At 42.3% G+C, this 13,625-nt stretch overlaps 1 protein-coding gene across 2 annotated transcripts in view; it reads right to left on the bottom strand.

Annotated features, from left to right (window-relative positions):
- Positions 1-9,634, bottom strand: part of CNOT10 (CCR4-NOT transcription complex subunit 10) — a 78,385-nt gene extending 68,751 nt beyond the window's left edge. For both annotated transcript variants that reach the window (XM_018566963.1, XM_018566962.1), the window contains exons 1-4: positions 9,571-9,634; positions 6,806-6,901; positions 4,266-4,360; positions 2,772-2,933 (exon numbers count right to left, since the gene is read on the bottom strand). In XM_018566963.1, the coding sequence (XP_018422465.1) occupies positions 2,772-2,933; positions 4,266-4,360; positions 6,806-6,827 (279 nt within the window). In that variant the 5' untranslated portion in view covers positions 6,828-6,901; positions 9,571-9,634. The remainder of the gene's footprint in view (positions 1-2,771; positions 2,934-4,265; positions 4,361-6,805; positions 6,902-9,570) is intronic.
- Positions 9,635-13,625: the final 3,991 nt, after the last annotated feature.

Here is a 13,625-nt window from a genome sequence, read left to right on the forward strand (position 1 = left end):
TTTTAGAAAAACTGTCACATGACAAACAAAAATGTAGCAGTACTCGTACTTGTAAGTACTCGGCAAGTACCAGTATTCGTACACGCAATACTGGTATCTGTGCATCCCTTTATTTAGATTTATAAAAACAAAATCGTACATTAAAACAGAGATGTACAAATCCCGGGAGCTCCGTGTGCTCCTTACAAATGACAGCTGCCTCCTAATTTTTGAATTTTTCTCTAGTCTAGTCTTGGAGCTCAAAAGTATCGGTACATGTACTCGGACTTGTATCGAGTACTGTACTTGGTATCTGTGCAGCCCTAATGTTTAGTAACTTAATCCAAAAGGATTCCTAAATCTGGAATCAGTAAGGGATCATTTATATCTAAATTGTAACATAGGTAAATAAAGCAAAAGTTGTAATTATCAAAATAAGCAACGAATCAAAGGCAGAGAAAAAAGAAGTGGGGAAAAAAAAGGAGACGTTACCAAGGCTATGTTGAAATACATGTGAAACGGATTAGCAAATAAGGAAAGTATCTGCCCTCAAGATTAAATGAGTACTGGTCTAATAGACCTTAATGGTTAAATTGTACAACATGTGTTCAAATGTAAAGGTACTGATCAGGTAAGTGATTGAAAAGGGTCAGCAGAGCAAAAGAAGTTACAAAACAGAAAGGAAAGACTGTAGAGAAGAGGAGTTTAGCTGGCCGTACACCTATAGATTATGCCTGCATCCAATCAGATTGTTCAGGTATTTTGACAGCCAGCGGGGCCGACTAGCAAGATCTTGAAGCTTGGCCAAGTGAGAGATTCCTCCACCCACACAGTTTAGCATAGATGGAGGGATCTGTTGCACTTCTTCCATCTGACCATAGAAAATCTATAGGTGTATGGCCAGCTTTAAAGGATATTTCATGTTAAAACAGACCATTTTTCCTGTCATCTTACTCTTATGGATTGTTTTACCGGGGCCATATGCAGTTACAGTTCAGCTGCCGCAATCTGTTATTGTAGAACAGCAATTTATCCTCTAAGGAATTGATCACACTTCTGCATATTAGAAATTCACATAGGAGGTATTCCAATGGAAAGTTCAGATACATCAATTACATAAGAATGGATTTTTCCACCAGCATGCACCAGGCTCAGCAGTGAGCTGGGATATTCAAGCAAACATGTAGGAGGTCTTATAGACAATAATGGTGCTACAGGTCAGGGGAATGGCATTTTTGTCAGACATGTATCCTTAGTTAGCCAATTAGGGCTCCATCTCTTTATAAAGCTGCATGTAGAAAGTACTGGCACCCAGCGGTATCTGAACATACCTGCAGCAGCTCTCCTTATGTCTGCGACACCCAAATGTCAAGGCGTTCTGAAGGGGCAAAGGTCCAGCACTTCCTGGTAGTGATTGAGTTTGCCTTGATCCCTTCTGTCTGCCATACAATCCTGCTGGCCAGTAAGGCAGCCCATCATAGTGCAAGGGATCAGGCAAGCCCCAATATTATCAGTAATTGTCTGAGCTTTATCCATTCAGAAAGGTCCAGTATTCAGGCACAGAAGGGATAAATAGAGCTCCTGCAGGTATGTTTGTGTGCACATTATACCTGCTAGCAGATGTCTTTTTCTTGAGGTGACAATACACTGTGCGTTTTTTGAGGAACCGGACGAAATTCGCACAGTGTGTGCCGCTGTCGGCACCCTTTCTGTCAGCATTCCTCGATAAGCTGATCGAAGGAGCTGGTTGGAAAATTTTCATATGATAGGAGCCGGCAGCCAATGAGCTGCCTGCTCTCATCAGGTACAGCAGCCGGGTGCGCTGTCAAAATACAATGCAAACAGCAGGATTCCTCGATTAACACACTCCTAAGTGTTGATGGAGGAATCTGCTCTATTTTTCTTGTTCAGCCCTTGGATTGAATGAGAAGATTAGATCAGTGTATGGCCAGCTTTAGTTTTGAGACAGAGCAACTTTAAAATATATGCTTACTGGAAATAAAATTATGTTTAAAAGGGAAATCATAGTGTATCAAAGCATATTACGTTCTACAAACATTGTTACTGTGTCATTTGTAAACATATTATATTGGAGCAATTGTATTTGCATGTTAAATAGGTAGACAACATTTCCTGCTTCGAAGTGGGGTACTCCGATGATGCTTGACTGCATATTTTTCAAAGCAAATCTGTTAGTCTGTACAGACTGACTGAAAACAACAGACTTAAGATTAGCAGTTTTTTAAGGGGGATTCTAAGGGAGCTACCAGATCAGAGAGGGACAATTTGTATGCTAATTAGTGATTAGAATATATACAAAAGCAAGAGAGTGAAAAAAAATGTGAATGGCACATTAAACAAGTTAATAAAAACTAAAATGAGTACTTACTATAAAAGATGAAGCAGAAAAGAAAAAGCAACTGTAAATAGAGCAGTTTTGTCAGGGCAAGCTGGGGTGAGCTACAAAAAGAAAGAAGGGCAGATAGGTCCTTATTTCTGCATCACCAAGGTTTATGAAGATGTGACAGAGGCAAAATCTGTGACGCCACATGGTGTTGCAGAAACGATAAAAACAAATCTGCCCTTCCTTATTTTTGGGGTGCAGCACACAATAACTTAAAAAGGTGCGCAAATAATTTTAGGCACCTTTTAGATTATTTGAGGACGGGAACTTCTGTAACCAGTGCATAGGACGTCAGATAACCATCAGCGTCAAATAGTGATAAACCTTAAGGTACCCAGTTTAACCCTATTCCATTATTAATAGGAAGCCATGATGTACTTTCCATTACCTCATTTCTCAGTTGGTTCAATGTTTGTTTTAAAATGTCCGTAGTGGTCTGGTCACTTTTATAAAACTCTGCTACTGCCATATTCAACATTATTTTGTAGTCATCTTTATTAATTTCTTTCAGTTCACCAAGATGCTGAAGACATGTCTCATAATTCCCTGCCTGGTGAAGAGAAACTGTATCAAGCACACGTACAAAAGCTTTTAAAATGTAAGGCATTCCAAATGTAATATAAATACCAACATACAATGATCACCAATGTTACCATTATTAATAAAAACATACAACGCTAACCAATAAGAACCATTTAGGGCTTGTACACATCAAATGCAGACCAGATCTGCATGAGTTTCTGCACAAGCAGTGTGTTACACCGCGTTTTTGATGCGTTCCGGCCGTTTGGTTTTTTTTTTAGTTTAAAATGGGCTTTCAGTGCGTTTGAATGCATTTTTGATGCATTTGCATGAGTTCCAGAGCAGGTAAAATAGGACTTGCTGCAGTTTTTTTTACATGCTCTGCTCCTGGAACGCACTTGGTGTGAACAAGCCCTCAGGGTTTAAACATACAAACAAGGCTCAATATCTGTCATCACATTGTCTGCATATAAAGTTTTGAATGTTTACTGAATTCTCAGACATACATAAATTCAGTCCAAATGATTTAAAGATAACAAATCGCTCAGTGTGAATGAGGTCTTAGGCTAGATTCACACCTGCACTACACCCAGGACACGTGTCCCGGTGTCGTGCAGTCCTGCACAATGCAGGCAGCGGTTGCCACACGGCCCCATTGATTTCAATAGGGTGAAATCCGCGCGGCAATCACAGATAAAAAGGTACAAGTACCTTCTTTTTGCGATACACGACACGCGGCTTTTTTAGCCACGATCGTGTTCGGAAGCATGGGCGGAATTGCGGCGGGAAACCGCGCAATCAGCCCAGTGCGACTGGGGTGCCATTAGAAAATAGCACCCACAGTGCGATCGGTTCACACTTTGGTGACTCCTGACCGCACAGTGAGGTGTCGCCTAAGTGTGAACCTAGCCTGAAGGTCACCATACACATTACAACAGTGATAGGCAACCTCGGCACTTTAGCTGTGGTGAAACTACATGCACAATGATGATTAGAAGACTAACAACCACAGGCATGAAGGGATCTGTAGTTTCACCACAGCTGGAGTGCCAAAGTTGCCTACCCCTGCATTACAATCTTTGTAAATCAACTTTAGATTTACCAAAACTATGTAATACGAGAGCCTTCCTAATGTATCAATTCAAATTGTGTTCAATCAGGCATGCCCATGCACTTCATAGTGGTTGGTAGATCTAAAGGAGATTGTACCATGTGTGGTGAGCTTTAGGTAAGACATTGGGTTTACATTTTTTAACAGCACACATTTTTAAGCTATTCCTCCCCGAGCAGCAGCTTGAATTAAGCATTCTCATCAATACAAGCAGTATGATACTAAACAGGAATAGAACATTTCAGTCACCGTGAATGCTTGAAAAGAAGACTTGGACAACTCCTTCTCTTGGTCAGAGATGCCAGAACAATTAGAAGATCCCTCGTGTTTTTCAGGATTTTGCTCTACATAACAAATTTTAAAAAATAAGTGAGAAAAAAAACAATTACTAATTTTCAAAATCAAAATATCTTTTTAACATTAAATATTGTCCCCTTTATAGGATAATCTCTACCAAGAGTCAAATCAGTTACAAAAACATTATCTACTTGTGCCTGGAATTGTTATTTTTACTTCATACTAAGCGAGTCACCTACCTGGAGCAAGCCTACAAATGTCAGATGTCCTGACCCATAATAAGTCAATTCTTGCTTCAAGTCAATTACTTTGGAGGAAACCAATATGGCAGTGGGATTACCTAGATTTTGTGGATTGCATATTGTGAATTCACTTTGTAACCACTTGTAAACGTTACTGTATTATATGTATAAGTGGTTACAAAGTGAATCCACAATATGAAACACTCCAAAAAAGAATTAACAGTGTACATTGTAATCTACTGTGGAAGTAAGGTGTAATCTATCAACACAACCCCCAGAAGCTTTCAGAGCATACACTATCACAAACTGGGGTGGGGGGTGTATGGGGGTGTGAAGAGTGCTATACAACAGTGTTTGCTGCCTCTAAAGCTGGCCATACACCTATAGATTATCTGCAGTTTCTAGGAGAATGGAGAAAGTGCAACAGATTCCTCCATCTACGCTGAACTGTGCGGATGGAGGAATCTAGGGATGTCCAGATAACAGTTCAGTCACCAGTGCCGATACTTGGCATTTTCATGAGAACTACCAGGGTTGCAGGGGTTGCAACTGGGACCTGGCTCTGGCGCTCCACCACTGTCCTGAAATCATTAGTCTGTATTGTTTTAGAAAAACTGTCACATGACAATAAACAAAAATGTATCAGTACTTGTATCTGTTAGTACTTGGAAAAATGGTATCGGTGCATCACATATATATTGATAAAAACAAGTTCATACATTAAAAACAGAGATGTACAAATCCCAGGAGCTCCGTGTGCTCCTTAAAAATTACAGCCGCCTCCTAACTTTTTAATTTTTCTTTAGTCTAGTCTTGGAGCTGGAAAAGTATCTGTACTTGTACCGAGTTCTGTACTTGGTATCTGAACATCCCTAGAGGAATCTGTTGCACTTTTTCCATCTGACCACAGAAAATCTGCAGATAATCTATAGGTGTATGGCCAGCTTTAGAGTGTGGAATCTGTATTATTGACTGTTTCCAATAAAGGATCATGGGAGTAGTTCTTTATGTATATTTAAGATTTAAAACGATATTATGCTATATGCCATTCCTTTTTCTTCCGGATATTACATTGTGTGGATGAACTGAAAGACATCATTACCTCATTATAGAGACACATGACCTCAGTTGAGAAAAGGGGAGCACGGTAGACCATACTAAAACATTTTAGTGAAATGTTTATAAGGTAAGCAGGAGAGTATTTTGTGTCTGATCACAGGATTTCACATTGGAGGAATATCCAGCAGCATTCTTGGTGGTTTCATTCGACAATTAGGTGCATTTTGGTTTCTTTTTTGTTTAAAATGGGCTTTCAGGTGCGGTCCAGTGTGTTCCAAGCGTGTTTTATGTGTTTCTATGCGTTTCAATGCATTCCAGACCAGACAAAATGATACAAGCAGTATTTTTCTGGTCTGGAACGGACTGCGCTGGTGTGAACAGAGGCAAGAAATAGCATAGGGATACCTTAGGATGCATTTTGGGTCTGGAAACAATCTGGTCTGGAGATGTTCTGGATGTGGTGTGAATGGGCCCTCAGGGAATCAAAGAACACTCTCATAGTATTTGGGCACTTTGTGACAAGATACACATGTAATTCTTTTTTGGAGTGTTTCCCATTGTGGATTTACTTTGTTACCACTTGTATAGCGCTATTGTGTTATACAGTATGTATAACACAATAGCGGTGTGCCCGGGGGAAGCGAACAGCGCCCGCAGCGGGGATGGGGAGGGTGCCACACGATACCAACGATCCGGCGGCTGTACAGATGCCGGATCGCTTGTACATTACAGCAATCATGTGCTGTTAAAAACGACACCAAGAACACGGCTGCTGCAGCAGCTGTGTTCTTGTTTTAACCACTTCTGCGGGCCACAGTCTACAGACGTATTGCGGCCCGGAAATGGTTAATTTCTCATAATTGGTTAGATTTTATTCATATATAATTACAGTTCATTTATAAATATTTGATGTCAAATGAAATCGCTATTTGTCCTCTAAAAAGCAATATATAATAAGTGTGGGTGCTCTTAAGGTGAAAGAGGAAAGAAAGAAGAGTTACTATGTAACAATGAGGTAAATTATGGTTGAGCAGACATACAGCTCAAATTCTATGATTTGTTTACATTCAGAACTTCGACAATTGCCTCCGTCCTTAAGGGGTTAAGATTCTTTGTTACCACTGATGCAAGAAGCATTTCATAAACATTTTAAAATAAAAATAAACAGTATTTTCTACAAAATAAACGTACCTCCTGCTTTGTCTGCAGCCATTCTGGAGCTATTTTAGGCAATTCAGTTCTTAGATTGTCCTTGGAATTCAGTTTAGCATAGAAATATGTCTTTTTCTGCATAAAACAAAGAAAATGGAAGATATTTAAAAACAAAAAAAAGAAATATTAAAATCCAGGCAAACTTTTAAATACACAGATGAAAGAGACAGCTGTTTTAACGGGGACCTTTACCCAGATCTTTAAAATAACAACAAAGAAATATAACAACCTTTAGAAATGTTAATATTTATAAAATATAATATTTTTGCCTAATAAATACTAGGGATGCACCGATATATCGGCCACCAAAACACGTCTGCCGAAAATGGCGAAAGTGAATTTTTTCTGCCGGTATAGCGGTGCATCCGTGTTTTCCCTTCTCCCCACTGAGTGCTGCTCTCTGTCCCAGCGGGGAGGAGAGAAATTGTCACAGGCGGCTGAGCGCTGCGGGAGGAGAGCGCTGTGAGCGGCCGGCATTTCTCCTCCTCACACCGCTCAGCCTCCTGTCACAGATCAGAGGATAGCGGCGCATGGGGGAGAAGACAGGCAGTGCCGTCACAGGAGGCCAGCTGCCAGATTGAGATCTTCTCCCCGCTCTGCTCAGCCTCCTGTGACAGCGTGTCAGGATGGAGAGCGAGGTACAAACACTCAGCGATCAGTGAGTGTTTGTAGATAATTGAGGACAGAGTATGGTTACTATATCCCCAACTATAAATGGATGGGAAGTGATCTACATCACCTCCTGTTCATTCATAATTGTGGTTATAGTAAACATACTCCGTCCTCAAATTATGAATGAACAGGAACACTCAGAGGATTCCTGTAGATTTATAACAGGGGCTGCAGAAAAAAAGATTGAGAACTCTGTGTTCTAAATCTCTTTTTCTATTTTAAAATAGAAATCTGTTTAGACCCCCAATATTTCCCCAGAGGCCCCAACAGTAAAGTAAAAAATACAAATATTGAATAAAAATAAATAAAAACAAAATTTAAATTTTTTAAAGTTTATTAAAAATAAAACAATTTTGAAAAAGTTAGGAAAAAAACATTTTTGGTTTTCGGCCTGACATTTTTTTTCATTTCGTTTTTAAAATTTTCATTTCGGTGCAACCCTAATAAATAACATTTTCCAACAAATAGTAGGTGTGTCCGTCCATCAAAACATTAAATGATAGGTTCCCACACTGAATTGATCTCCTCCATCAGGGTTTTGGCACCTTTCTCCAGCACTTGCAGGTGTGCCCACAGTTAAAATGGCCACTGGTGCTCTGTCCCCACCTTCTCCATCACACTCAACGCTCTGCATCCACTTCAGCTGTGAGTGCTAAGTTAGCAGTGCTGAGCGCTGACTTGCAGCACATCGTTCAGTGGCAGTTTGTTAACTCAGCAGACAGCTGACAAACCGTCGCTCACTTCTCGATCCTGTCCCTGCAGAGAGTCGTGACTGTCACTCACGGCTCCCTGCAGGGATTCCCCCCTCCCCGTTCCTCCAGCACTGACTGCGGGAACTCACAGGGGAGGGGGTGGGTACAGCTGGCTCTGCCTCTATATAGGCAGAGCCAGCTGTCACTCACGCAGCTGGGTGGATCTAATCAGTAATGTCAGGATCTGTCCCGGCTGCGGCGTCTCAGTATACCGCGAGTTGTAGCTCGTGGTATACTGAGCTTTGGGTGACGGGATGACGCTAGTTTGTGTCCTCTCGCTACCCTTAGGAGAACTATGGGGAAAAGCCCTGACCCCAAAGTTCTCCTTTAAGATGTAACTCCTGAGTTTAGATGCACTTAAAGCGTCACAAAGATTGCTACACCGAACTAAGCAAATGGCTAGCGAATCATATGTAGCACCTGTAAAACAAGTATTGCATGGGATGTATATCCTTGTTTAATTAAATGCAACAACTAGAACAATAAAACTAAAACAAGTTTACAAATACAGTGCATGTGGAGCTTATTGACATCACAACACACGCTCCCCTGGGACTTGTAAATAACAGAGGAAACCCTGCTATAAATACCATAGCTAAAACACTGGTGTTTATAAACACACAACCAACAACCGGGCCAAATCAGCTGCAGAAGCATCATTCCCCACCCTTTTGTGGTGCGTAGCCGCAGGGTGAAGAATGATGCCCCTGCTGCAACTGATTGGTCCGGGAGGAAGGGGTGTCAGACAGTTCTGTGTGGACTTCAGGGGAACTGGGTTCACACCGAGCCCACGCACATCAATGACAGATGGTATTTGTTTCATCAGAGTGGTGCATGTGACTGAAAGATATGTATGCTGCTTTCACACAGACAGGAAGTGAAGGCAAATGAGCCCTGTTCAGGGACATGCTGAGAGGATATTTAAAAAGGTCAGAGAAAGGTATATGAATGTTTTTGAAAGATTAATGGACTTGTGATGGGTAGAGTAACTTATGTTGGATTAAGAGGGGACTTTAAAAAAGGAGCCTCCAGGGTCACTTTCAAGCCAGACATTTATAAGGACAGAATCTTTAAAAACCTGAGGCTGACACTGAAGGCCAGGCACATCAGGCCGGTATGATGTCAAATCCCCACACAGCATGCCTGCTACTACCTTATAGGAGGAAAGTTGCACAGAGACAGGAGAGGGTGACAGAGGAAGCCTCACATTCTCTACGCAGTCACTGTAAATAAAAGTGGAGCTCCCTGTCCGCTGTGCCACCATCCATTACGCACCCCATAAATCGAATGACAACACACCTTAGAGCTGGAATAACCCACCAGTAAGACAACCGCCGAACGGAGCCTTCAGCTGATTCTCACACGCATGCGTGGTGACCTCCAATGACAACAAAACTCTGCGTTTCCTGTCTGCATGACGTCATATCCTCTCGCCTGCATACGGACTTGTCCCTGTTCCAGGAGCCATTTTTGTGAATACCACGTTCTGTATTTTATATAGTTTAGCCTTCAGGAGAGTGGCAGGCGGTTTACTTATTAAAGACAAGCTGTGAGAAATGATTTGATCACGAATTGGTGATACTCTTTCTCTGTGGTTTAAACACAGGATTACGTCATTTAGGAGGCGCAGTCCTGAGAGTTTACCTAGTCTACATCGCCACCGTGGGGGCGGGCGGTGCTGGTGCAAGCTCAGGACAGGAAGCCGCTTTATTTTATTATGCCCCAATAGCCTACCTACTAGGTTGTAAGAATCCAGATCTACTACCTGTCCCTGGCACTCCAGTATTTGGAGGATTTCTCTGTGCACTCCACTGTAAATGTGGATGATTTTCAGAACTGCAATATCGCAACCAAATGTTGTCCTCTAAAGCGAAACTGTCAGATAAACAAATATTGTCTAAATACCAGGGATCTCAAGTCTCCCTGATGTTCAGGGAGTGTCCCTCTATTAGATAGCGGCTCCCTGACCTCCGCGAGAGAGGCATTTTCTCCCTGAAAGGTTTACTCTGAGTAGACCTTCCCGATAAGATATCAGTGGGTAAGGTTTCAGAGTGAGGCTTGCCTCCTGGATGAAGGTCATGTGATCTCTAGAGTAGCCTCAGAAGGAAGAAGCTACTTGCTGCACAGAGAGGGCGGACATAGATTACTATTGAGAGCAGGTACAGGCACTGCTGCAGGGTTGAGAGAGTGCTGTTAACCCTAATTATTCTTATCATTATTATTTCTTTTATAGTCTGACGACGGTCGCTGTAAAGGGCACCTCCCTGAAATGAGATGGGAACCTCCCTGAAATAAGGTTTTGCAGGTTGGGATGTCTGAAATACAATAGTCATGTCTATTCGTTTCTGAATCTTGGTGTGCTTTGTGTATTTCTTCAAGATCTAAGTGGTAATCCAGTGTGAAACCTCCTGTAATACCGGTCACTGCTGCTCTCTCTGTGCACGGTGACTGGTCTTGTATCCACCCCCTCCTATAGTTTCCTGCAGGGAGCCTGAAGTGGGTGGGGCCTGCTGGGTCCCTCCCACAGTACAAGGCTATGTACAGCACAATGCTACTTTTAAAAGGTAATAACTGTGTTTTAATAGCCATTTGTTGCACACAAAATGAATTTGTATCCTTTCCGGATATTGAGGACTATATTTAAATGAAAGTTTTCATGCCTGGAATTCAGCATGTCACCTTGGAGTGTTTACTTTCCAAAAGACATCATTTTGGGGCTTTTCATTCTGTCCTGACATTTTTATTTGTTGGGATTTATAAAGCAGCCATCTTACCCCTAATATGCTGAAAGCCAATATAGTTATGCTTCTGAAGCTGGAAAAAAAAGCACACAGTTTTTGGACAATTTGTGTCCTATTTCTCTTTTGCATGTCAATGTCAAAATCCAGGGGCGTAACTAGAAATCACAGGGCCCCATAGCAAAATTTTGTATAGGGCCCTGTGATTTTAGTTACACCTCTTGCAGAGCCCACTTGAGGGTGACCCTGCAGAACCTGTCCACCTCCTCTTCCTCCACAGTCGCTGATGGGCCCCGCCTCCTCCGTCGCCGGGCTCGCCTCCTTCTCCGTCACTGGCCCCACCTCTTCCTCTGTTGCCGACCCCGGGCCCCAACCTCCTCAACCGCCCCTGCTGACTCTCACTGACTCAACAGCGGCTGTGGAGAGGAACGCACCGCTGCACAGATCGCTGTCAGTGACAGCCACCAGCATGAGATGCCATAGCAACCCAGGTGGCCCGCACGGCATCAGGGATGTCCTGGCCGGGCCCCCCTGTGCCCCGGGCCCAAGTGGTTGAGTTCCTTAATAATTTAATTTGCAGGGATCAGGTGATGTCAGGCAGCAGATAATATTAGACAATCAATCCTTCCTTTCATTTGGACCATCAGAGATGTTGGGGAATTATGCTGCACTTATTGGATATGCGTAACCAGCCTGTGACTGGACAGTGAAAGAAGAAGCAGCAAAATGAATAGCTCATCTCACTGTCACTATGCTTTCTCTTCCTATCAGCATGCTTCTTGTCAGCACATTAACTGATTGGCTCCTTTTGCTGCTTCCTCCTCTCACACTCCAACCCTTCTGTACAAGGACTGCAAAAGGCTGATACCAGGTCACATTCAGGCATTTACACTGTTTGCTTTAAAAAAATAAATGTAATGATATCTTAATGATTACAGAGCTGCATGTATTTGTGTCTTGTAGGCCCAATTCACACCTGAGCATTTTGTAGCTCAAAAGGGCTACAATGCTCAACAGGACGAATCCTATTGTTCTCCCCTGTTCTGAGCATTCTGTTGTTTGTAGCAAAATGCCAGTATTACCAGAATAGACTTCAATGGAAGTGCCTGCAAAATGGTGCCCTTCTCATTTCAGGGAGGTACCTCTGCCCCCAATCCGCGCGCGGGGGATAGCACCCCCCTGAAATGATGGCAGATAGCACGGGAAGCAATAGCTTCTTTGCTATCTGCTGTTTTTTTAGTATTCTGACAACTGCTGCCGTAAAAAAAAAAAAACAGCATAGGAATGAATAGCTAGATTGCTATTGGCTATTTCAATTTGCAGTATCCAATAGCAAGCTGGCTATTACACCCGCCCTCTGTTGCTGTCAATCACTAGAAGAGGACCTGATGGAGAACAAGAGCAAGCTGGCTCAGAGGATCAGGTGAGTATAGCTGTGTTATTTTCCTCCCTAGATCAAAACGAGCAGTTAACCCTTGCAGTGCAGGGGTAGCCCCATTCCAAGGGTTATTAATACATTTCCCCGGAGTTCTTTTTAAAATTCTATTCTCTCCTTCTTTGAACATTGTTTGCCTTCCCTTCCACTACACATGACAAGGAAGCCAATTCTAATCCTGTATACACAAGTAACAATGCTGGAGCATCCTATTATGCAAATACTGACTTCGGGAGTTAAAATCAAACTCAGCACTTGGGCACTGTAGGAGGTAAATAAACATATGTGGTATTTAGCTTGTGTCAGGTTCTGTACAGGAACACATTGAACAAAATCACAAAGTGGAGCAGAAGCCAAAACTTTTTTTTTCTTCGTTTTAGATAGAGTAAGGGAGGGTTACAACCCCTGTCATCTTGTTTTAGCCCTCTGTATCCCATTGGTGACATTTCCCTCCACTTCCTATTTGATAGCCACAACAGGAAGGAAATCCCAGATGGTCAGCAGTGTCACCAGAACTAATGTCCCCATTGGAAGATTTCCCATTTATTCTAGTGACAACCCAAAATGTGTGATTTTCATTCACTCTCAGTGATAACGGTCACCAGGACAAATAGAGAGGCTCAATCTCCCTAATGGGGACACAGACAGCAATGAAAACCTGACAGGTGTTTCAATCCCTCACCACACCATCCAAAACGAAAAAAACTTTTGGCTTCAGTTGCACTTTCATAAAATGTGTATTGTACAAAATAAAGGTAACTCAAGGAATGTCTCGTGTAGTTTTTGTAGGGGGATTTTATTTGTATCATGATAATAACACCGAAGTGCTAATGTCCAAAGTGCAGGAAAAGCACAACAGCAATAAATGTGATAGCATTTTATTTGCTCTTCTATTTAATCTGACGTTACTGTGAATAACTAGATTGGTGATATAAAAATCAAGCAAATGATAGAATGACAGCAGAATATTTATTTTTTTTGGTTTATTTTATTGAATAATTCAAGAGGGAGAGCGGGAACCGCCCCAAGGCTGCTGCCGGTGTACAGACCTGGGAAACCTTCTCCACCACTTCCATCAAATAATGGATGAGGAGGATGAATGAAAGGTGAGGGTCCGCAGGGATCCCGACCTGAAAAAAGCAATTTCAGGGAGGTGCCCTTCTCATTTCAGGGAGGTGCCCTCTGTCGTCCCCACCCCCCCC

This window comes from Nanorana parkeri, unplaced genomic scaffold, assembly GCF_000935625.1.
Source record: "Nanorana parkeri isolate BGI_ZX_2015 unplaced genomic scaffold, ASM93562v1 scaffold993, whole genome shotgun sequence".
NCBI lineage: Eukaryota > Metazoa > Chordata > Amphibia > Anura > Dicroglossidae > Nanorana > Nanorana parkeri.